The sequence below is a fragment of the Myotis lucifugus genome, unplaced genomic scaffold (genome assembly GCF_000147115.1).
Source record: "Myotis lucifugus unplaced genomic scaffold, Myoluc2.0 scaffold_36, whole genome shotgun sequence".
NCBI lineage: Eukaryota > Metazoa > Chordata > Mammalia > Chiroptera > Vespertilionidae > Myotis > Myotis lucifugus.
Window position 1 is genome coordinate 1,668,548 of NW_005871084.1, and position 22,737 is coordinate 1,691,284.

Here is a 22,737-nt window from a genome sequence, read left to right on the forward strand (position 1 = left end):
CCAGGCTGAAGTAAACATATTTCATACACCTGCTTACTTCGTTTTATTTGAAGTTTACCATTTTACTTCTTCCTTCATGTTTATTGAGACATCATTTGTAGTTCCTTATGATAATGGAGCCATACACTCTTCATAAAAATTAATATATGTAGTGAGCACTGCATTGAGATCTTCTTGGGGCCAAGGTCCAGGACCTTATGTTTGGTCCTCAAATGACCAGTACCAAGTCCTTAGCAGAATTGACTGAGGACTAGACCTTTTGTAATGCCAATTTGTTGCTCAAATTATTTCAGCACTGTCCATAGGGAACTCTTACATTGGTTCCAGTAGCATTTTGATATGATCCCGTCTTTCTTTCTTTTTTTTTTTTAAAGTATATATTATTGATTTTAGAGAGGAAGGGAGAGGGAGAGAGATAGAAACATCAATAATGAGAGGGAATCATTGATCGGCTGCCTCCTGCACGCCCCACACTGGGGATTGAGCCCGCCATCTGGGCATGTGCCCTGACGGATCGAACTGTGAACTCCTGGTTCATAGGTTGATGCCCAACCATTGAACCATGCTGGATGATCTTTCTTAGAAGCACTTTTTTGTTTTCTGACACAGAAGATGCTCTCCATCACCTTGTATTCCCTCTGCTTACATCCTAGGATCATTCATTTCTCAAGGTCCCCTGGTTCCTTCTAATGGAGATATTAGGCATTAAGATTTGGGTGCTGGGTGGGCTTGTTTTTACTGGGAATTCACCACTTCTAGGCCCTCTCACTGGACAGACTGGGAAATATGTAGGTACATACTAACTTATCTATCTCTACATATCTATAATTATTTCTACATCTAGCTCTCCATACATGTTAACATAGATACACATTCATACCACATCTCCCACTTTAACCCACCAGCACAGATTCCTCTTTTGCTTATTTGTGATTTTTTTCCTCTGAGTGTAGGAAACCCGACTCTCGTTATCTATAATAGATTTACTTGTTTTTTCAACCTTCCTAGACATAAACAGTAATTTAGAATTGCTAACCCGTATCTCCGTGAAAAATCAGTTTACCAACTAGAATACAGTATTTGTGTACAGTTCTTTCTGTCTTTAGCTTTGCAATAAGCAGTGTTGAGCCTTTTTTCCCCAGTTATGTAGGTCAGTTCCCTCTTTCTTTACAGTGGGGTTATGCCATACATTTATAATATAGTTAAATTCATTTGTCAGTGGCTGCAGTTCATCCTGGGTTCCCCGGCATCCTGGTGAATTCTTTTTTTTAAAGATCTGTGTGTAGTCAAGTTTATTCTTTGGGCATATAGGCCTTTGAGTTTTGATAAGTGACTGGAGTGAGATATCTACCATTATGGTACCATTCAGAACATTTCCAACCCCTTGGAAAGTTCCTTTGCAGCCTCTGTATATCAACCCCACCCCTACCTCACCAGTCTTAGCAACCACGGATCTGTTTTACATCCTTATAGTTTTGCCTTTTCCAAAATTCTGTCATTTTAAGTTCATGCTTTAGTACAGTTGTGTGTCAAGACAGGTTTGCCTTTGTTTCTCAACACGTTGTAGGCTGAACAATAAATCTTTGTTGTATTGGGTCTTCTGAAACCAACATTGGTGTTGAGTTAGCTCGTAGCCAGCAAATCAAAAAGAAATCTTTGAAAAAGTACATGCAGTGAATTACACGTATTAGGTGCGATTTTTACCATGGAACATTTCCAGGTCCTATTGGGAAAGAGGAATAATAAGAAAGCCTTATACTTTTACATTAACATTCTGTTGATACAGCACACTTCCTGTCTTTTCTATTCCTTGTGAATTTTTCAGTAAATATATTTCTTTTGTTGTTTTCAGAATTGCTGATAATTACATTTTATGTGAGAGCAGTTTTCTTTAAAAAAATCTAAATGCTATTTAGGAAAAAACGTATTTTGTTTCCTTAAAAATAAGTATCAAAGCATATGACTAAGGGATTATTATATTTTTGTTCAGGCTTGAAGACATTTTGCTTATTTTTAACTGTATTTTTTATTTTTCTACTTGGTTTGTAGCCTTTAGTAAAGTAACTTCTTTTTGATCAATTGAAATGATCTCTATTTAGAATAAGGGATATATAAAACATTTCATACAGAAAGATTTTTCTCTGAGACATCTGTGCTGTTATATTTTATATTTTTGATGGTGTTGCTGAAGGAAAAGTGGATACTGTGTCTTTAATGGAAAGCAAAAGGTTATCTTTCTCTGGCCTTTGTGTGCTGATGTGGTGTAGGCAGCCAGACAGGCAATGTGTGCAGAGAGACCAGGGAACCGGCTGCGGATCGATAGGAGTGGTGTGAAGTGAATTAATGCGAGGCAGGCTGTCTGTCTGTCATAAGGATTGCGGGGAATGTGGGGCAGTGTGGTCAGTGACTGCAGAGATCTGCTTCCAATAAATTCAAACCTCTGCCTGAGAAGAAACTCCCTTCCTTATTGTTAAATTTTACTTTATTCAAAGTAAATGTTCATATCAAATTATTGCCTCTTGCTTATTTTTATTGGACCACTAGAAAACTGTAGTTGTGAGAAACTGATGAAATAAAAATACCTGCTTTTATTTTAGATCCATTTTTTTAAAACTCAGTAGAAATCTATATTATGGAATGAGGAATATAATTGTGGTTAATATTTATAAATATTTTGGTATATATTTTTCTTTCTGAGTTCTAACAATATGGTTTATCGCTTCCATCTAATCTTTAATGAAATAATAAAATTATAATGAACTCAGCTGATTTTATATTCCAATATTGGTTACAGTGCTATATTTTAAATGTTACTCTATTAAACTTTAGTATTTAATCTTTGATTATTAAGTTAATCACATGACACGGAAGTCTTTTGAGTTCAAATAATTTATCATTACTCAGTTATTATTAGCCAGCAGGAGAAAAATGATTATAAAGGCAATTTACACACTTTTGAAAGATAAATTTTAGAATAATATTTTACTGGTGGGGAGAGACAAGTACAGTTTTATAACACTGATTTTGAAAACTATTTCCATTAAAAATTTTTTAAGTGATTAAAAATGTTGCATACAGATGGGGAAGTTGTACATTTTGTGACCTAAGTATTTGGAAGTCTAGATGGCATGAAGATATCACCATGGAAGTTACTTTACGAATTGAAACTTCCAGCAACTGCATATATAGTATCCTTCAAAATATTTAAAAAACCAAAAGCTACAAATATTCAAGGATTTCTTTTCTTCCAACATATATTAACTTAAACATGTCTGTGTGATATTCACCCTTGCTGCCTCAGGCTTATGACATGCACCCAGAGAAGGAACCGGAGTCATTAGCCACCAAGAACTGTCTAGGACAGTGGTCAGCAAACCACGGCTTGCGAGCCACATGCGGCTCCTTGGCCCCTTGAGTGTGGCTCTTCCACAAAATACCACGTGCGGTATTTTAAATATGAGGGAAGCTTTTCTCAACAGGTTTTAGGAATTCAGAAACAGCAAAGCGACGTTAGCCTTTGTTAAAAAACCTCTCAATGCTACTGTAACAATTAAATTTTTCTCCCTTTAATATTGACGTTGGCAACTTTGAAATGCAATTGCTGGATTTAAAAAACAAAGAACTGTGGAGCTCGAAATTTGAACGTCTTTGTGCTGATATAGAAATATTGGAGAAAAACAAATGTGAACTTAGTTCACAGCACAAGTGGTCTGCTTTGAAAGACCTGGAGAAGGAAGATATGTTGATTTTTAACACCTGGAATAGTATTCCTGACTCATATAATCAACTGAAAAAACTAGCGTTTGCTGTTCTTTCCTTATTCGGGTCTACATATTTATGTGAACAATCATTTTCAAGCATGAACCTTATCAAGAGTAAATTGAGAAGTCGTCTTATTGATGAGAACATGAAATTGTGCCTAAAATTAAAAACAACAACATACAAACCTGACTTACCCAAACTTTCCAAGGAGATGCAAGGCCATTGTTCACATTAGTGTTTGTCAGTCATTGTCATGATTTAATTTTATGGATATTGTAAGGAATTTAATTTTATGAATAAATAATATCATTATTAAGTATGATATCAAGTTTTATTCAATGTACCTATAGTTTAACTAAGACTTAAAACTTTAAGTAAAGTTTATTAAGTTAATTTTAGGGAATGTTGTGGAGTGAAAGAAGATGTAGTGTCGAGGATTGAGAAAGGTATGTTGAGATGCTTTGGACATATAGAGAGGATGAACGGAAGGAGATAGACGAAACAAGTATACAAGACGAGTGTGGATGGGAGAGTTGGAAGGGGTCGACCTCAGCGAACGTACCTCAATCAGATTGAGGACGTTTTTAGCAAAGGCCAGCTTAGGAGTACCCTAATTAAGTTAATAACAATGTACCTACCTATATAGTTTAAGTTTAAAAAATTTGGCTCTCAAAAGAAATTTCAGTCGTTGTACTGTTGATATTTGGCTCTGTTGACTAATGAGTTTGCCAACCACTGGTCTAGGACTGGACGTAGCAGTGGCAGCTCCAAGGTCTAACTACTTAAATTTGGGGAACAGAACATGCCATGTTAGTGCCACCACTTTGTACAGAACTGTTGCAGTGGAAAAATTAACAGTGCTGTATCAATGGTCCCTGATGAATTCACAATGACAAAGCCATTCCTTTGCAGAATCACTTTGTGGTTGATTTTTCAGATAAAATTTTAAAATAAAGGAGGGGAATTACTAGAAAATTAGTAATAAGTTCATTAAAAATAGTTATCCTATGTCCTATATAATAAAAGCCTAATATGCTAAGTGTCCGGTCATTTGTTCAACCAATCAAAGCATAATATGCTAATGATATGCTAAGGCAGCTCAACTGCTCGCTATGACATGCACTGACCACCAGGGGGGCAGACGCTCCAACCTGTAGGTTAGCTTTCTGCTGGGGTCTGGCCAATCGGGACTGAGCGAGACTGGCCGGACACGCCCTGGAGCCCTCCCGTGCTCCCTCCTCGGCTGGCCAACCTCTCGCTTCCCTCCCTGGCCCTGATTGTGTACCAGTGGGGTCCCTCGGCCTGGCCTGCGCCCTCTCACAATTCAGGACTCCTCGGGGGATGTCAGAGAGAGGGGATGTCAGAGAGCTGGTTTCAGCCGGATCCCGCAGGCCAGGCTGAGGGACTCCCTCTGCCCCCCACCCTGAGTGCATGAATTTTGTGCACCAGGCCTCTAGTCTAAAATAATCACAAAGAGGAGATAAGAAGGTAAATGCCACATTCCTATATAAAGGCTTATTGCTTAAATACAAAATCAAAGATTGTTTCAGATTATTAAATTAAAATGTAATTTGAGACTAAGAGATTTCTTAGTCTCATTTCTTGCTTAATCCTTGATAATTTTTAAAATGATTAGAGAAACAAGGAAAAGATATTAAGGAACAGTTTAGATAATAACAATAATTTCTTAGTAGTATTTTCCTTTTCTGTAAAATTAAAAGTCTCTATGAAAATAAAGCTGGCATTTATATGTAAGAAGTTTACAAATCCATTTAAATTGATCTCATTTAATCAGAGAGGTTAAGTAATTGCTCAACAAAACACAGCTACTAAATTCAGGAACAGTATGAAACATGTAGGTCTTTTAATTTCAAACCCCAATATCCTTTACTACCAAGACCTTCCAGGGGCTGAGTTCCAGGATAGGAGGTATGACAGAACACCACATCTCAACCATGAGAAATCATGGAATAATATGATACTGAGTGTAAATACTGTCCAGCCCTTCATGGTGTTCTTAGGCTATACCAGGTAACTGTTCAAATGAGACCATTCATTGTTTTGGGAGAATGCTTAAGGAGCAAAATTGTATATCTCAGAGTAGTCAAAGCTGAAAGATCAAGTAAGTGTGCTGAAAATGGTAAGGGATATAAAATCCCTTATCTCTTAGCAGATAAAAGAAAATGCAAAGAATAGGCTAAAACTACAAACCAATGTCTCTAATAAATATAGTCTCAAAAACCCTTAACAAAATGTAAGCACATAGAATTTAGCAACATATAAAAAGAATTATACAGCATTACCAAGTGAGGTTTATTCTAAGAACGTAAGTATAGTTATATTTAAAAAAAACAATCAAGCCCTAACCAGTTTGGCTCAGTGGATAGAGCCGTGATGGCGAACCTCTGACACGCGTGTCAGAGGTGACACCTGAACTCATTTTTTTGGTTGATTTTTCTTTGTTAAATTGCATTTAAATATATAAAATAAATATCAAAAATATAAATCTTTTTTTTACTATGATTGCAAATATCAAAAAATTTCTATATTTAACACGGCACCAGATTTAAGTTAGGGTTTTTCAAAATGCTGACACGCCGAGCTCAAAAGGTTCGCCATCACTGGGATAGAGTGTTGGCCTGGGGACTGAAGGGTCCCTGGTTTGATTCTTGTCAAGGGCACATGTCTAGGTTGCAGGCTTGATCCCAGTGAAGGGTGTGCAGGAGGCAGCCAGTCAATGATTCTCTCTCATCATTGATGCTTCTATCTCTCCCTCCCCCTTCCTCTCTGAAATCAATAAAAATAGATATTAAAAAAAAGAAAGAAAAAAGCGCCCTAACCGGTTTGGCTCAGTGGATAGAGCGTCTGCCTGCGGACTGAAATTCCCAGGTTCGATTCTGGTCAGGGGCATGTACCTTGGTTGCAGGCACATGCCCAGTAGAGGGTGTGCAGGAGGCAGCTGATCGATGTTTCTCTCTCATCGATGTTTCTTACTCTCTCTATCCCTCTCCCTTCCTCTCTGTAAAAGGTCAATAAAAAGGTCAATTTATATTTAAAAAAAAAGAAAGGAAAAAGCAATCAATATAATGTAAAATATTAACAAGCTAAAGAAAAAAATCATATGGTCATAGTAATCATTTAACAACATTCAACATCAAGTAATGATTTTTAAGACTCAGAAAAATAAGAAAAAAAGAGGAACTTCCTCAACTTAATAAAAAAGAATATCTACTAAAAATGTATAGCTAACATTATAGTTAATGGTAAAGGACTGAATGCTTCTCTCCTATCACCAGGAATGAAGCAAAGATATCTACACTGGCCACTTGTATTTAACACAGCATCAGAAGTTCTAGCCAGTATAATAAAGCAAGAAAAAACAGCAACAACCATACAACCATACAGTTTGGAAAGGTTGAGGTCAATGATCTAATAACTGCCCACATGGAAAAACCAAAGGATTCTTAAGAAAAAAGAAAAAATTAAACTAAAGTAATAAATGAGTACAGCAAGGCTACAGAATACAAGAATTTTTTAAAAAATCAATCACATTTCTATATCCTAGCAATGAACATGTGGAAGCCTAAATTTAAAAAATACTATTAATAATGGTTCAAAAAACTGATATACTTAGAAGTAAGTCTAAAAAACATATACAGGACTTGTGTGCTGACACCTATAAGACACAGATGAAAGAAATCAAAGAAGATCTAAATAATGAAACAGACATATAAGGGTGAGGTGAAGCAGATTTACAGTTGTGAGTACATTAGGGTTTATTCTTATCTTATTTATTAATTATTATATTACTTTCCATATGAACAACTGTACACATACTTTTGCCCTTCCCTGTAGTGTTCATGTGTTTGTGGGTTCATGAAGAAGATTCAACATAGTAAAGATGTCGATTCTCTATAAATTGATATATAGGTTTAACATAATCCCAGCATAATTTTTTGTAGGTATAGAAAAAATTATTCTAAAATTATGTAAAGACAAAGGAATTAGCTAAAAGAGTTTTGGAGGAAAAAAAAGTAATGTAGGAAAAATTTGTCTGCCTCATTTCAAGACATCATCTAATGTTATTAAAACTACTAGAGGCCCGGTGCACGAATTCATGCACGGGTCCCTCGGCCTGGCCAGTGATTGGGGCCAATCAGGAGGGCCGGCTGGCCAGGGGGAGGGACCATTGGCGGGGGGAGGGACTGTGGAAGATTGGCTGGCTGGCTGAGGGGAGGGACCACGGGATGTTGTCTGGCTGGCCCCCCGATTGGGGCCAATGGGATAACCGGCCAGCCGGGGGGAGGGACCTCAGGAGGTTGGCCAGCTGGCTGAGGGTCTGCGGGAGGTTGGTTGTGCAAGTGCACTGACCACCAGGAGGCAGCTCCTGCGTTGAGTGTCTGCCCCCTGGTGGTCAGTGCGCGTCATAGCGACCAGTTGTTTAGTCGACCGGTCGTTCAGTTGCTTAGGCTTTTATATATATACTAGAGGCCCGGTGCACAAAAATTTGTGCACTCGCAGGGGAGGTCCCTCAGCCCAGCCTGTGCCCTCTCGCAGTCTGGGACCCCTCGGGGGATGACCATCTGCTGGCTGAGGCCTGCTCCCTAGGGGATTGGGCCTAAGCTGGCAATCAGACATCCCTCTGGCAGCCCGGCAGCCATCGAGGGATGTCCATTTGCCAGCGGGGAGCAGACCTAAGCTGCAGTCGGACATCCTTAGCGCTGCTGAGGAGGCAGGAGAGGCTCCCACCACCACTGCTGTACTGGGAGCCATCAGCCTGACTTGTGGCTGAGCAGAGCTCCTCCATGTGGGAGCTCACTGACCACCAGAGGGCAGCTCCTGCATTGAGCGTCTACCCCCTGGTGGTCAGTGTGTGTCATAGTGACCAGTCATTCCCAGTCTTTCTGCTGTTAGGGTCAGTTTGCATATTACCCTTTTACTATATAGGATAGAGGCCTGGTGCACGGGTGGGGGCCCGCTGGTTTGCCCTGAATGGTGTCCCGGATCAGGGTGGGGGTCCCGCTTGGGTGTCTGGCCAGCCTGGTTGAGGGGCTGATGGCTGTTTTCAGGCTGCCCGCACCCCCTTCAGGGTGGGGGTCCCCACTGGGGTGCCTGGCCAGCCTGGTTGAGGGGCTGATGGCTGTTTTCAGGCTGCCTGCACCCCCTTCAAGGTGGGGGTCCCCAATGGGGTGCCTGGCCAGCCTGGATGAGGGGCTGATGGCTGTTTTCAGGCTGCCCGCACCCCCTCAGGGTGGGGGTCCCCACTGGGGTGCCTGGCCAGCCTGGATGAGGGGCTGAGGGCTGTTTTCAGGTGGGCCAAGCCTGCAACTGAAGCTCCCAGTCTCTCCTTTTTTTCTTTTTTTTTTTTTATTCTGGGATTTATTTACCTTCTGTAATTGAAACTTTGTTGCAGCTCCAGCTCCGAGGCCGGCTGGCTGAAAGCAGGTATCTGGGGTTTGTTTAGCTTCTATAATTGCAACATTGTTGCATCCAGAGCTCAGAGCTGGGCTGTGGCAGGCGGGAAACCTTGGCTTCCTCCATCACTGGAGCAAACAAACCTCATGTTTGCTTCAGCTGCCTGGCTGCCGGCCGCCATCTTGGTTGGCAGTTAATTTGCATATCACCCTGATTAGCCAATGGGAAGCGTAGCGGAGGTATGGTTAATTACCATGTTTGTCTATTATTAGATAGGATAGATGTGGCTTTAGGCTAATAGAATAGAGAACCCATAAAAGATTCATACAAATACGCCCAATTGGTATCGGATAGGTGCAAAAACAATTCAATGGAGGAAAGACAGTCTCCTCAACAAATGACCTACTGTAACTGGACATCTGTAGACAAAAATCCAAACCTTGTCCTAAGGTTCACACCTTATAAAAAAATTAATTCAAAATGAATCATGGACTTAAATGTAGATCAAAGAAGTATAAAAATTTTAGATAAAAAAAAATCTTTTGAGATCTAAGGTTAGACTTGGCACCAAAACCACAATCTATAAATGAAAACTTGCTAAAGTAGACTTCATCAAAATTAAAAACCCTATTAAGAGGCTTAAAAAGGCAAGCTACAGACTGGGAGAAAGATTCACAAATCACATATCCAACAAGGGACTAATACCTAGACTATTTAAGGCACTCTCAAAACTCAACAGTAAATAATCAGGCAGTTCCTCTAAAGGTTAAACATGGCGTTATCATATGACCTAGCAATTCCACTCCCAGGGAATGAAACATGTCTACTTATAGACCTGTATGTGAGTGTTCACAGCAGCATTATTCATAAAAGCCAAAGAGTTTAAAATATGAATGGTCACCAACTGATGAATGAATACATGAATCTATCACAATTTATTGATGAAAAAATAATGGTGATACATTCATACAATGGAATATTAATCAGTACTACAAGGGAGTGAAGTACTAAGTAAACGCAGCCAGTTACAAAACACCACCTGCTGAAATGTCCAGAACAGGCAAGTCTAGAGACAGAAGAACATTTGTGGTTGCTTAGGGCTGCGTAGACTGGGGGACGAGAGGAGTGACATGGGTGGGGTTTCTTTTTAGGTGATGAAAATACTCTGAAATGGATTGTGGTGACAGCTGTACAACTCTGTGAATATGCTAAAACCCACTAAATTATACATTTTAAAGAAATTTTATGGCATGCAAATTATATTGTAATGAAGCTGTTTTTAAAAGTTGTCTTTCTAACAATTCCAGATTAGCCAAGGAATTCATACCACTTCTGTATATTCCCTTGGTACCTTTTCTGTAGCGGAAGGAAACAAAACAAAACATCTAGCCAGCCGTATAGTTAATGGTAAAATACTGCATGCTTCTCTCCTATCGTCAGGAATGAAGCAAACATATCTACACTGGCCACTTGTATTTAACACAGCAGCTTGATCTAGTTCACCTGTCTGCTTTCAATTAGGTTCCTTTCAATGTGATAATTATCTGACTTCATATCTAATTCCTTCATAGACAGAGATGTTATACACTTTCGGGGCAATGCATTTCAAGTCTTTTACATTGATCCAGAGACAAATCCCTCTTTTGTCATCATTCTTCTGCCCACAGCCAAATTTTAAGCAAGCTAATATTAAAGATAAATAAATTTAAATTTTTAAATAGTCCTCACTTTCTATGTATTTTTCCTCTTTTAGCATGATAATGTCTAAATCAGCTAAAGCAACAACGTTGAAAGTGTCCACTAAAAATGTAATTTACTGCAGCTTTATTTTTTTGTTTTTCCCAGATCTTAGTGAAAAAGTCAATATATTTTGTATCCATGTATGTACACACACACATAAAGAAATAGAGCCCATATTAATGTTTGTTTTGGTACTTTGTGTCTCTTCCTAATTTTGGTGGATGTACAGGGGTGAGTAAAAGTAGTTTTACAGTTGTGAGTATGCAAAACAGAATTTATTCTTGTATTATTATTTATTAATTGTATTATTTTCCATGAAAACAACTGTAAACTTATTCTTGCTCAACCCTGTATTGTATTTTTTTAAAATGTATTTTGTTTGCATCCCGTAAGTTAAAAGGATTTAAGAGTCTTGATCTACCTTTCTTTTAGTTCTTAAAAACGGAACCTTGTGATTCCCATTTGTTCTAGCCGGGGTCTCAGCGGAAGCCATGCAGACCATCACCACTGCTCCCGACACCGCCTCGGGGCCCGAAGCCAAAGTCCAGGAGGACGAGCATGACCTTGCAGAAGATGACATCACAACTGGTAGGGAGACGTCTTTAACATAATCTGGATGAGCCTCGTCCAGTATTGGAAAGTGCTTGTCTGTCGTTTATAGAGGGACTAAGTATGTTGATGGAGAGGATGGAAACTGGTATTGATGGAGTGTTTGGCTTTACAAGACTCTTTAGTGTCCTTTTTGATCTTGAAGTGGAAAGAAGTGGAACCATTTATTTGGTCTGGGTTTGCTCATTGTTGCTCTAACAATGAACCTGCTAGCTGTGCATTTGATTTTCTGGGGACCTTCTAATTCAGAGGCGAGGCTCATTTCTAAAGCCTTGGAACATGTAGAGGAATACACCTATTATGTTATGAAAGGTTTTGCAATTATAGGGTAAATTGAAGCTATTGAAGTTGTAATAGCAATATATGCAATATGGACTGCATACGGAAACTTACAGATACTCTTTTTTATGTATACTACAGAAATAAATGCTGCTTTTAAAAGTTATTTACATTCTTATCTGTATTATTTATCACCTTACCAGGCATAAAGTAAAATTTAGAAAAGCCATATAGCACATATTTTCAGCCTGTCTTTTTATAGATTTAAACGGTTCCAATTACTGGATCTTCAAATGCATTCAACTCAATTTTTTTTTAATGCACAGAGGATAAAAAACAATCTAGTATAGATATTTTTATTGGTATTAAGAATGATAAACTTTTGTTTTTGGTGTGGATGGTTAAAATGTAAAATCTGACGACATATGTCTATAATTATCGTGAAGCAGCAAATATTAACTCAATAGTAATCAATAATTTGAGAAGAAGCATGCCCAGAAAATATCAGTGAACTTTCCAACAGAAATTAAAGGGAGAAAGGAACAAAGGGGAGGTTTATTTTGTTTTTCTTTTAAAGCTCTGAGTGGCAGTTTCCTTACTGTTAGCACCTGAATGCCTTTAAAATTGCTTCACTGGGAAGAAGGTGAGGGAGCCTAATGATCTCCCTTGAAAATTTACAAAGCCTGTATTACCTTAAAAACCCATGTTTGTGTCACTGCTGCAAATAAGGAGTTGACTAGGTTGGGGAGCATCTGGTTTTCAGTAAAAATGAGAGGATGGTGGTTCTTTTTGCTTCTTACTTTTTAATGTTACTAATTCATTGATATTTTAAAAATCATCTACCTTAAATATAAATTATTTTAGAAACTTTCAGCTCTTCTGAAAGTCATTTGCACTTCACAAGTATGAAATTTGTTTCAGTAGCTACTAAAGGGAATTGTTTCATTTGCAAGTTTTTAAAATCATTTTTTATTTTATTCCATTTTTATTGCTTTTTAAAATGCTGTTAGAAATGTTTTGTTATATATTAATTCCTATAAATTTTAAAGGCTTTCTTCTATAAAAAAGTAGTGGTTTAATTCACAGGAAAAAAGAAGAGGTTACCTTTGCAATAGTAGAATAATTCAGTTTGCATTCTGAATAAAAGGTAAATTTTTGAGCACTCAAACAATACTAAATCAATACATTGAAATTTTGAATTATGCACTACCAAAGTCATAAGATTGCATTATAACACGTGACTGTTTTTGTCTGATTGCTGAAACATATCAAGAAGCTTAAAAATGAAAATCTAGTGTTGGAGAGTAAATTAATGCTACACGAACTGTCTTTGAACCTGTCTGAAGTTCAGTTAAACATGGGTGATGAATGGCTTCTATCAGTTGATTTATTCATTTCATGCCATGGGTACTAGAACAAGAATGTTCAAAATCCAGAGAATTTAAATAACTGAAAAAGGGTTCCCTTACCATGTTGTCAAAGCAACTAGTATGCTGCAGTCTGCAGATCGTGCAGGTTAGATTGTGTGACTTGATTAAGATGTGGTATAGATTTTTATGAAGGTTTAGAAGAAAACCATATTTCTTTTTATTGACTAGAGTCCTATATAAATTGCATTATGAAAAATATGGTAGATGCATCAAGAGAAACCTGTTCTAAGCATAATAATCTTATTTGGGGATAACCAGCATTGTAGAGCACAAATACAAAAGGGAAAACTGGTCAGCTTAGTCATTCACGTTGAAAAATCTGATTGCTTTTTCAGTTATTTAAAAGAAATTGCTCTAATAATATCGTCTCATGAAATAAATAGAAATTATATCATGACAGAGATCTTTGCCTGTATTTTGAATGGATTCTTATTTGGAGACTACAGTTAAGCTAGTATGTATTATTGTATTAATTATATATTTGTAGTAATCTGGAACTTAATTTTTCAATTAACTTAATTAAACAACTGACCAATATAGCAATTAAAATACGAAGTATACCTAGTGCTTTTGCTATAGGAAGAATAGTCATTTTTGAAATTTTTCTTTTGGATGAGGAATTGAAGGAAGTATGAATGTGGTCTTGTGACACTGGGATCTGAGTCTAGCAGTCTTTGTGTTGCTTATAAAAATAAAGATCCATGGATAAAACTGTGTAAGTGTTAGCTTAGTCAATTGGAACTAATTAAATTTATTTGAAATGAAGAATCTTAACTGGAAGAGGACAGCTGGAAAAACTGGGAAGAAAAAATTGAGTCTTGATTGAGACAATTTAAACCTTCTCGCTGTCATTTAAAGAATATGCTGCAGCTCCTTTCTATATCTTTTTTTAAAGCTAATATCTATTGATCGGCTCTACAAAGTAATGCCACAGTGCGCCTCGGTCAACACATACACTCGGTTTTTCTTAGCATTCTTTCTGAGGATCATCAAGTTCCTTCCTTTAACCACATGTCTTAATAACACATCAAAGCTATACTAGTTATTTTTGCAGATTAATATTGTTTTTAATGTAGAAAGATATTAAAACTTCTTCCATTCTTTATATTGTATAGTATGCATGGTAATGTACTTTCTTTTTCAATGAAATTGCTTCAGGTTTTGCACTACTTTATGTAAAATCAGTTTTAACAATAATAGTATTTTCTTTAAAGTTAAATGAATGGCATTAAGATTGTTTCTAGATTATTTCAGAGTCACAAGACTATTACTCTAAACTCATGGGGTTTTTTTCATATAAATACTTTTATTTTTAGAATTGTAATTTAAATGTTTCTATAGAATAACCTATCATCAATATTTGTAAATAATATGTTCTTATTTTCACTACAATATTAATAGGTTATAATTATATTAATGGGATAAATCTCACTAAAAACTGACTTACATAGAAAAAAATTTAGATAAATCATAATCTATCTTTTTAAGGTAGACCTTTTAGGTAACTTTGTTAATTATCCTTATGTATTTTTCATCATTGTAAAGGATGGCATTCTGTGTAAGGATGAAGCTGTACATCACTAAATGTTGCATTTTAAAACAACCTCCCCCTAAGTGCAGGTTAAAAGAAGGGTTTCGCCAAAACCGGTTTGGCTCAGTGGATAGAGCGTCGGCCTGCGGACTGAAGGGTCCCGGGTTCGATTCTGGTCAAGGGCATGTACCTTGGTTGCGGGCACATCCCTAGTGGGGGATGTGCAGGAGGCAGCTGATCAATGTTTCTCTCTCATCAATGTTTCTGACTCTCTATCTCTCTCCCTTCCTCTCTGTAAAAAATCAATAAAATATATTTAAAAAAAAAAAAAGAAGGGTTTCATTCACAAACCTGCGTGGATCCATTTAAGAAAGTCACTATATTTTTCTGAGGGTCATACTGCAGTGTCTTGCCTCTTGTTCAATGTTGCAAGGGCCCAAACTGACCATATAACAGTGATAAAGGGTCAGGAGTCACTGACATTGTCAAAGAGAGACAACTTGATAGCAAATGACCAGCACAGTTGATAGATTCAACTGTTTACAACAAAAGCAGATATGGATCTAGATATGGGTCTGTTGTATTTTTTGTAAAATTTAAATTTACAATTTTAAAAGGTGAGAAGTGCTATGGATAAAAGAAAAAAATAGGAAAGGTTAAGAGAAATGGAAAGTTACATCCATTGATAATTTACAATATCCAAGCACTTTACACTCGACTCTGACAGCATTTCTCTAAAGTGGATACCTGTATTTTCCCAGCTATGTCGGTGAGGAAACCAGCCCGGAGAGGTCACTTTTATAAGGTCCCATACTTAACAAGTGATAGATCTGGGACTTCAAATGAGTCCTGCCTGATTCCAAAGCTTATGTGTGGTCTTACGCACCACCTCACCCTGCCTCACATTCTTAAACTCCTTAAACTTTGGCAGATTTTCATTTTCTTTTGAAATGTAAGGTGATGACAGAGTCTCCCTTTATTGTTATGACATCAGGCATAAGCCTGGAATTTGCTGGATATCTTATCTTAATATTTAAAATGCAAACTTGTTATTGAAATGTAGACCACAGATTATCTTCTTTAGAGACAAAAAAATCTCACATATTTATTTGTTCCTTAAATTTTTAGCCATTATTTCAGACTACTGTGATATAAAACTGTAATATAAGTAGTGTTTATTACTAAACAGTTATTTTATTGCATACATATAAAGTGAAATATTTATTGTTCTGTCTAGCTTTTGAAGTCATCAGTATAAAACAGACATCTTAACATATATTCATAACTAAAAGTCAACATCTTTAGTATGTTAAGATTGAGCTGACAAGGACATCGAGTCTGAGACTGAGTATTGATTTGTACATTTTACCATTTACTAAAAGCTTTATTCATAAAATGTTTATACATTCGTTTTGGCTGAAAGATAGGAAATTCATTCTGTTAAAGTACATATAAGTTTCAAAGAGCAAAATTTATGACATTATGTATTCAGAAATCAGAAGTACTTTCTAAGCAGAGAGCCAGGGGCCTTATAATTAGTAAACTAGAGCAAAACTTCTACACTGCACCCTTTCCCTTTCTCACTCTTTAATTTATAATTAACAGTCTAAAATTTAATCTAAATTACTCACAGTTAGATCTATGTGAGTTTTGAATTGTGATCACTCCCCTTACTTTTCCCTTCAGAATATTAGCTACTACAAAATATAAATTTACTATATAAAGGTTTTTGGATAATTATAAATCATGAACACTGGTTTATGTTCCATGTAGTTTTCATGAACAAAGATATTAAGAAAAATAAAAGTGTGGATTTTATAGTTTTCTGGTTGAAACATATCACTCCAAATAATATACCTTTTTATACCTTTTTCTATCTAGGGGAAGACAATGTAAATTAAAATAATTTTTTGTTTAGTGTTTGACTCTTGGTTCTAGTTGTATGTTGACAAGCTGTTAAGTAGAATATTTCTGCATATGATATTTGGGGTTTCCTGACAGGAATACAACCAAGTTATGGGTTTTAGTCATTTTTTTTTTCATATTGTCCCTCTGGGTGACTGACCTTCCCTTTTCTTTGGTTTCGACTACCACTTGCATGTTAATGATGATCCATTATGTGTCTGTAACCTAGGCTTTTCTTCTGAGAATCAGGTTCATATATACTCTTGCCTCAGTGTTCCACAGATGCCTGAATTCCAAGTCCAGAATAAGCTCATATTTCTTCCTAGAACTCATTTCCTTTTATATTTATACTAGAGGCCTGGTGCACAAATTTGTGCATGGGTGGGGTCCGAAGACCTGGCTGGTGATCAGGGCCAATTGGGGCCATCTTGCCCAGTCCCAATTGGGGCTGGGCCAATTGGGTCCTGCTTGGCCCGGGGGGGAAGGGGGGGGTGGGGGGGTGGGGGGAGGAGACGGGGAGGGACTGTGGGAGGTTGGCTGGCTGCGGGAGGTTGGCTGTGGGAGCACACTGACCACCAGGGGGCAGCTCCTGCATTGAGCATCTGCCCTCTGGTGGTCAGTGTGTGTTATAGCAACTGGTTGACCGGTTGTTCTGGTCATTCTGGTTGTTCAGTCCTAAGGGTCACTTAGGCTTTTATATATATAGATCTCATTGAAAGCCATCACTAGGGGTGGGTACCATTAGCCACTCAAAATCCCAACTGAGACACCAGAAATAAACCGGCTTCCCCTCTTCTCTGCTGTGTCCACACAGAGTTGGTGCCAGTTCTTGTAAAGGTGCATGTTAAATAGCTCCCGACAAGCTTTCTGTTCGCCATGTCCACAGAGAATACCTAGGTCCACACGTTCAGTTTTTTCTACTTTGGATTATTATTATATTCTTCTGTATCCATCTCCCTTTCTTCATTCCCTTATCCTTCTCCAGCTCATATTTTCCATCACTCTGAGAGTTTCAAAAGCCAGTTCATCTCCCTTCACCCTCTTTAATTGCTGCTTAATGGCTTCCCATTGATTATAGCACAAAATCCGAACACCTTAGCCAGATATAGAGAGCCCTTTGAAGACTGACCCCTAGCTTTACCAGCTGCTAAGCAATACTGAACTTTTCCCCAGAGTCTCCTATTTCATGACTCATACTTTGCATGTTCCTCTCCGTCTAGCTGGGATATTCTCATCTCTCTTAGCCTTGTGGTTAAGTTCTCTGGGTTCCCTTCAAACCCAGCTTGGGTGACACTGTCTTCCCGAATTCCTCGAACCCTCTTATGTAGGATCTCCCCGTTGGCTGTGTGCACTTCTGCTGTGATACTGTTGGGTGACTATTTCACTGCCCCTTCCTTGTCATGTATGGGCATGTGACTTTTGCCTCTTTATATTTCTAGCTTTAAAATAGTACCCAGTACATAGCATTTTCTCAATTAATGCTGGTTGAACAAATGATTGAGTTAGTGGAACCATAATATAATTCATATCTCAAATAGCATTTCTTATGTACTATAGACTATATGTTTACTTACATATACTTACTATTTCGTATATATATATATATATATATATATATATATATATATATATATAAAATCTCGATCTCCTATTCTTATATAACATACATCGGGGTGTGTGTGTGTGTGTGTGTGTGTGTGTGTGTGTACACATCTTTAACCTTCCCCCTTCTTAGTGGGTATTTAATGGCTCAAAAAGCAACAGATTAGTGAAGGAATAGACTTATTTCCAGATAAACTGTGGTCTTGATATTGTGAAAATGAGACTTGGAACAGATCTAAGAGCATGATTAGGTCTACTGATTAGTCACTGTTGATTCCCATTTAAAAGTCTTTTTCTTTTGAAAAATAATATATCTACAAAATTAGGGAAAGAGGTGACCCATAGGATTTGGGTGAGAAAAATAGGAAAAAATACCTGGGGGCAAACGTGTTTGGTAACTGATATCTTTTTTTTATTTTTTTTATTGGTTTTAGGGAGGAAGGGAGAGGGAGAGGGCAAGAGAGATAGAAACATCAATGATGAGAGAGAATCGTTGATTGGCTGCCTCCTGCACGCCCTCTATTGGGGATCAAGCCTGCAACCCAGGCATTTGTCCTTGACCGGAATCGAACCCGGGATCCCCCAGTCCGCAGGCCATGCTCTGTTCACTGAGCCAAACTGGCTACGGCTGCAATCTTAGTTAGAGGGTAGAAGGTGGGAAGTGCTACTGTGGGATGCGCAATCGGAGGAATGGCTCTCAGAACTCCTGTAGAGTCCCCGGTCTGTGGTCCGTGCTGACCAGGCAGTGGCGATGTGCTGATGTAAGTCTGTAAACCCCTATTTTGGTTGCTCTCTTTTTATCCATGCTTTTCTTCCTTCTTTGCATGTCTTTCTCATTGCCCTGGGGATTGTGCCACCTCATTTCTAGGCCCACCCACCTCTGTCAATGAAAACCCCAAACGTGTGGTTTTCCAGGAGCTAGCGATACCAGGGTAGCTGTTCTCCACGTGACCGCTCTGGGGCTTGGAGGCCCATTGCAGGAGCAGCAAGGGGGCCGGTGTGGGAGGTGGAAAGAGGAGAAGGGGGAGATGCCCACAGGAAGGAGAGAAAGGCAGGGTTTTTCCAGGAGGCTTGACATTTAAACACACTCCACTGAAGAATGAGAGTGGAGTCCTGCTGGGTGGTGGTGTACGTGGTGTGTCTGCGGCATTCCTCTGGGTGCCCGCAATCAGTTATTTAGCACCAAGAAGACTTGCTTTTTACCGGCTGTTGAAAATTGCAAGTTACACACTCCAATTTAATGTGTTCAGGCTGATGGTTAAAGGCTTGGCCTGGGGTGACTTGCCTAAGAAAAAGCACAAAAGGAAAAGAGGCAAGAGAGCTAGGACAAAGCACGGCTAATAAACACCATTTGAATGTTCAGTTTCTGTTTAAAAAGTTTTAGACTTTTACAAATGGAAAATATACTTCACATCAGTGTATTTTGACCAAGAAAGTGTTTGTGTATTTAAATGAATTAAATATTGTCCATAACATACATTAATCAACTGTTGCCTTGGCACTGAGTCTTGCATAATGATATTTTCCAATAATAGCACTTGTATTTTTTAATGTGTGTATATATAGCCTGTTTGCATATAACACTTCTGCAAGAGGTTGGCCAAATAAACAATCATTGACATTATCTTAGCAAACTCATCTAAAAATCAGGGACTTAAAATATTAGCTATCACAATAACTCATCAGCATCTATTGAGTACTTAATATGTGTCAGGTTGTGCTCTAGGCTCTTTTTACTCCTCATAGCAACTCATTGTAATAGAGCCTCATTCTCACTTCCATTTTACAAGAGAGGAAAATGAGGCACAGAATGGTTAGGTCACCTTCCAAGTCAAGGCCACAGACAGTCTGGAATGGCAGAGTCAGGATTTGAATCCAGGTCATCTATCTTTAGATCTTGTGCTCTTAAATGGAAGTCATTTGTTCAAGTCCATGTGATTTAAAAAAACCTTAAAAGAAAACCGAGAAACAAATATATTCATTATGACATATTGTTTTCTCTGTGTGTGTTATAGAAACTCCTGTTTTAATTTTTAATATAGTTATAAATTGTTGTTGTTGTTAATCCTCACCCAAGGATATTTTTCCATTGATTTTTTTTTAGAGAGAGTGGAAAGGAGGGAGAGAGTCCAAGAGAGAGAATCATCCATGGGAGAGAGACACATTGATTGGTTGCTTCCCACGTGAGCCTGGACTGGGGCCGGGGATCAAGCCTGCAACTGTGGTACGAGGTATGTACCCTCGACCGGAATCGAATTGGGGACCCTTCAGTCCATTGGCCGATGCTCTCTCCACTGAGCCAAATCAACTAGGACTAGTGATAGTTTTTTATGTAGTACCCAGAAATATTTACAATGTAGGGAAAAGACTTTCTGTTTCCTTTGAAAAGAAACATAGATAATTAGTACAGGAAGTAATTTTACATATTTCCTAGATAAAATTATTTTATGTTCATATAAAATTACACACATAAATGCACCGGCACATATATAATATTCAATCACAAAAGCTTAAGGTTTGGTTTTCAGATTTTAAAGAAATATATTTATTGTTGAAAGTAAATAATCATTGACATTATCTTAGCAAACGCATCTAAAAATCAGGGACTTAAAATAATAACTCTCACAATAACTCATCAGCATCTTATTGAGTACTTAATATGTGTCAGGTTGTGCTCTAGGCTCTTTTTACTCCTCATAGCAACTCATTGTAATAGAGCCTCAAAAGCACAAAATATATAAAGGTTATATATTCTTTTTGATAAATTTAGACAAAATAGGAAAAAGCAGGAATACTTAGATAAGAATGTAGGGGCTGTTAAAAAAAAAGCCTTTCTTATGAGTGGATAACCTTCAGGATGAACTTAAAGTTTGGCCTTTTGTGAGCTATATAATAACACCTCATGGATAAGAATGAATTGCATTAGATTGTGGCACACTATTGTATATCTGTATATTACATGAATTGCCTTTATAATTGATAACAAACCCATATGACCAAAAGTTGTAATTCACAAAAGTAATGACAACAATGTCTCATAACTCATAGACTTGATGTCACACCTGTGAATGATTACTTTTACTGTGCAAGCCATGTTAAAAAGGAAGAACAGGTTTTAAAACGGATGTGGCATTTTGAAGAGTTCTTTTTGTTATTTTATGGTCACTTTTCATATACAAAAAGATAATCAAATTGACTAGCATGCTTGAATAATTTCCCCATGGTTTCTTGGATTAAAATTAATTGTCAAACATAAAGGCTTTTTTATTTTTTATTTGAAATTTTAAATGTGTTTTTATTGATTTTTAGAGAGAGTGGAAAGGAGAGGGAGACAGAGATCAAGCCCACCACCTGGGCATGTGCCCTGACCAGGAATCAAACCAGTGATCTTTTAGTGCATGGGATGACGCTTAACCAATGAGCCACACTGGCCAGTGCAATTTGAAATTTTTAAGCACAAATGAAAGTTAACATTTACTTGAGGTGAAGACAGTCATGAACCTGAATGGATTTTCTCCTCATGTGATATACCAGAAAGAGGGGTTCTCCCTCATAAAGAGGATAAAAATCAAGTACGAATACATACCCATCTTCATTTTTATAACTATATGCCCTAAATATAGAGGGGTGACTTAAATGAAGTAAACTTAATTTCAAAGGATTCAGGGAAACTGAATCAGCTACTCTCCCTTTGTCCTTTTGTATACATTTTTCAATGTCTTTGGTACAGGTAAAAGAAGTGTAAGGATTGTTTCATTTAATTCAACAAGAACATTAACATGCACCTTGTATTTTTTTTTTATCAGCGCATTCCAGGGAGGATTTAATACATCAACCAGTTAGTTGAGAAGGTGAGGTCTGATTTTAGAGGCTGTGTGTTGTCACATAGCTGTGTACACACACATACACAACATACATGTACATACGATAAGCTTTAGATGAGAATTCCAAGAACTATGGATGAGCTAAGGGTAGGAATTTTATGAATGAGGTAAGCCTGCATTTGGGGCAGAGGTGGACAGACTGGGAAAAGATTTTGAGTTGAATTGTTAGTTTAGAGGCTTTGAAGTGAAGGCTGTGGAGAGTTGAGAAGAAGAATGGTTGCCTGTGGCTGAAGGACTGCAGTGCCATCCAGGCACGAGGCTCCGCTATCAGGTCAGACATGTTCCTTGGGAATGTACCAGAGTTTGCATCGTGAGCTATATGTTACTTGAAAGCAGGGTTTATTATTAAACAGATATGGAAAGGATTTAAAATGTTGATGAAAGGTATTGGCTTCATGCCCAATGTGCTTAATTCTACCTTCATGGCTTTTTTTTTTTATTCAACAGGTGTTTGTGAGTACCTACTAGGTTCTGTGCACTTACAGACACTGAGTAGAGGGTGGAGTTTTTGCTCCAAAGGGCAGACTGATGACTGATCCTGTTTATTATTTGTGGGAAATTTTTACCTTAATAACAGTTA

The 22,737-nt window shown here is 37.7% G+C and overlaps 1 protein-coding gene across 8 annotated transcripts in view; it reads left to right on the forward strand.

Moving 5' to 3' along the window:
• Positions 1–22,737, forward strand: part of WDR7 (WD repeat domain 7) — a 285,950-nt gene that overhangs the window by 110,918 nt on the left and 152,295 nt on the right. For all 8 annotated transcript variants that reach the window (XM_023752617.1, XM_014454396.2, XM_023752616.1 and 5 more), the window contains one exon: positions 11,389–11,505. In XM_023752617.1, coding sequence (XP_023608385.1) covers positions 11,389–11,505 — 117 coding nt within the window. The remainder of the gene's footprint in view (positions 1–11,388; positions 11,506–22,737) is intronic.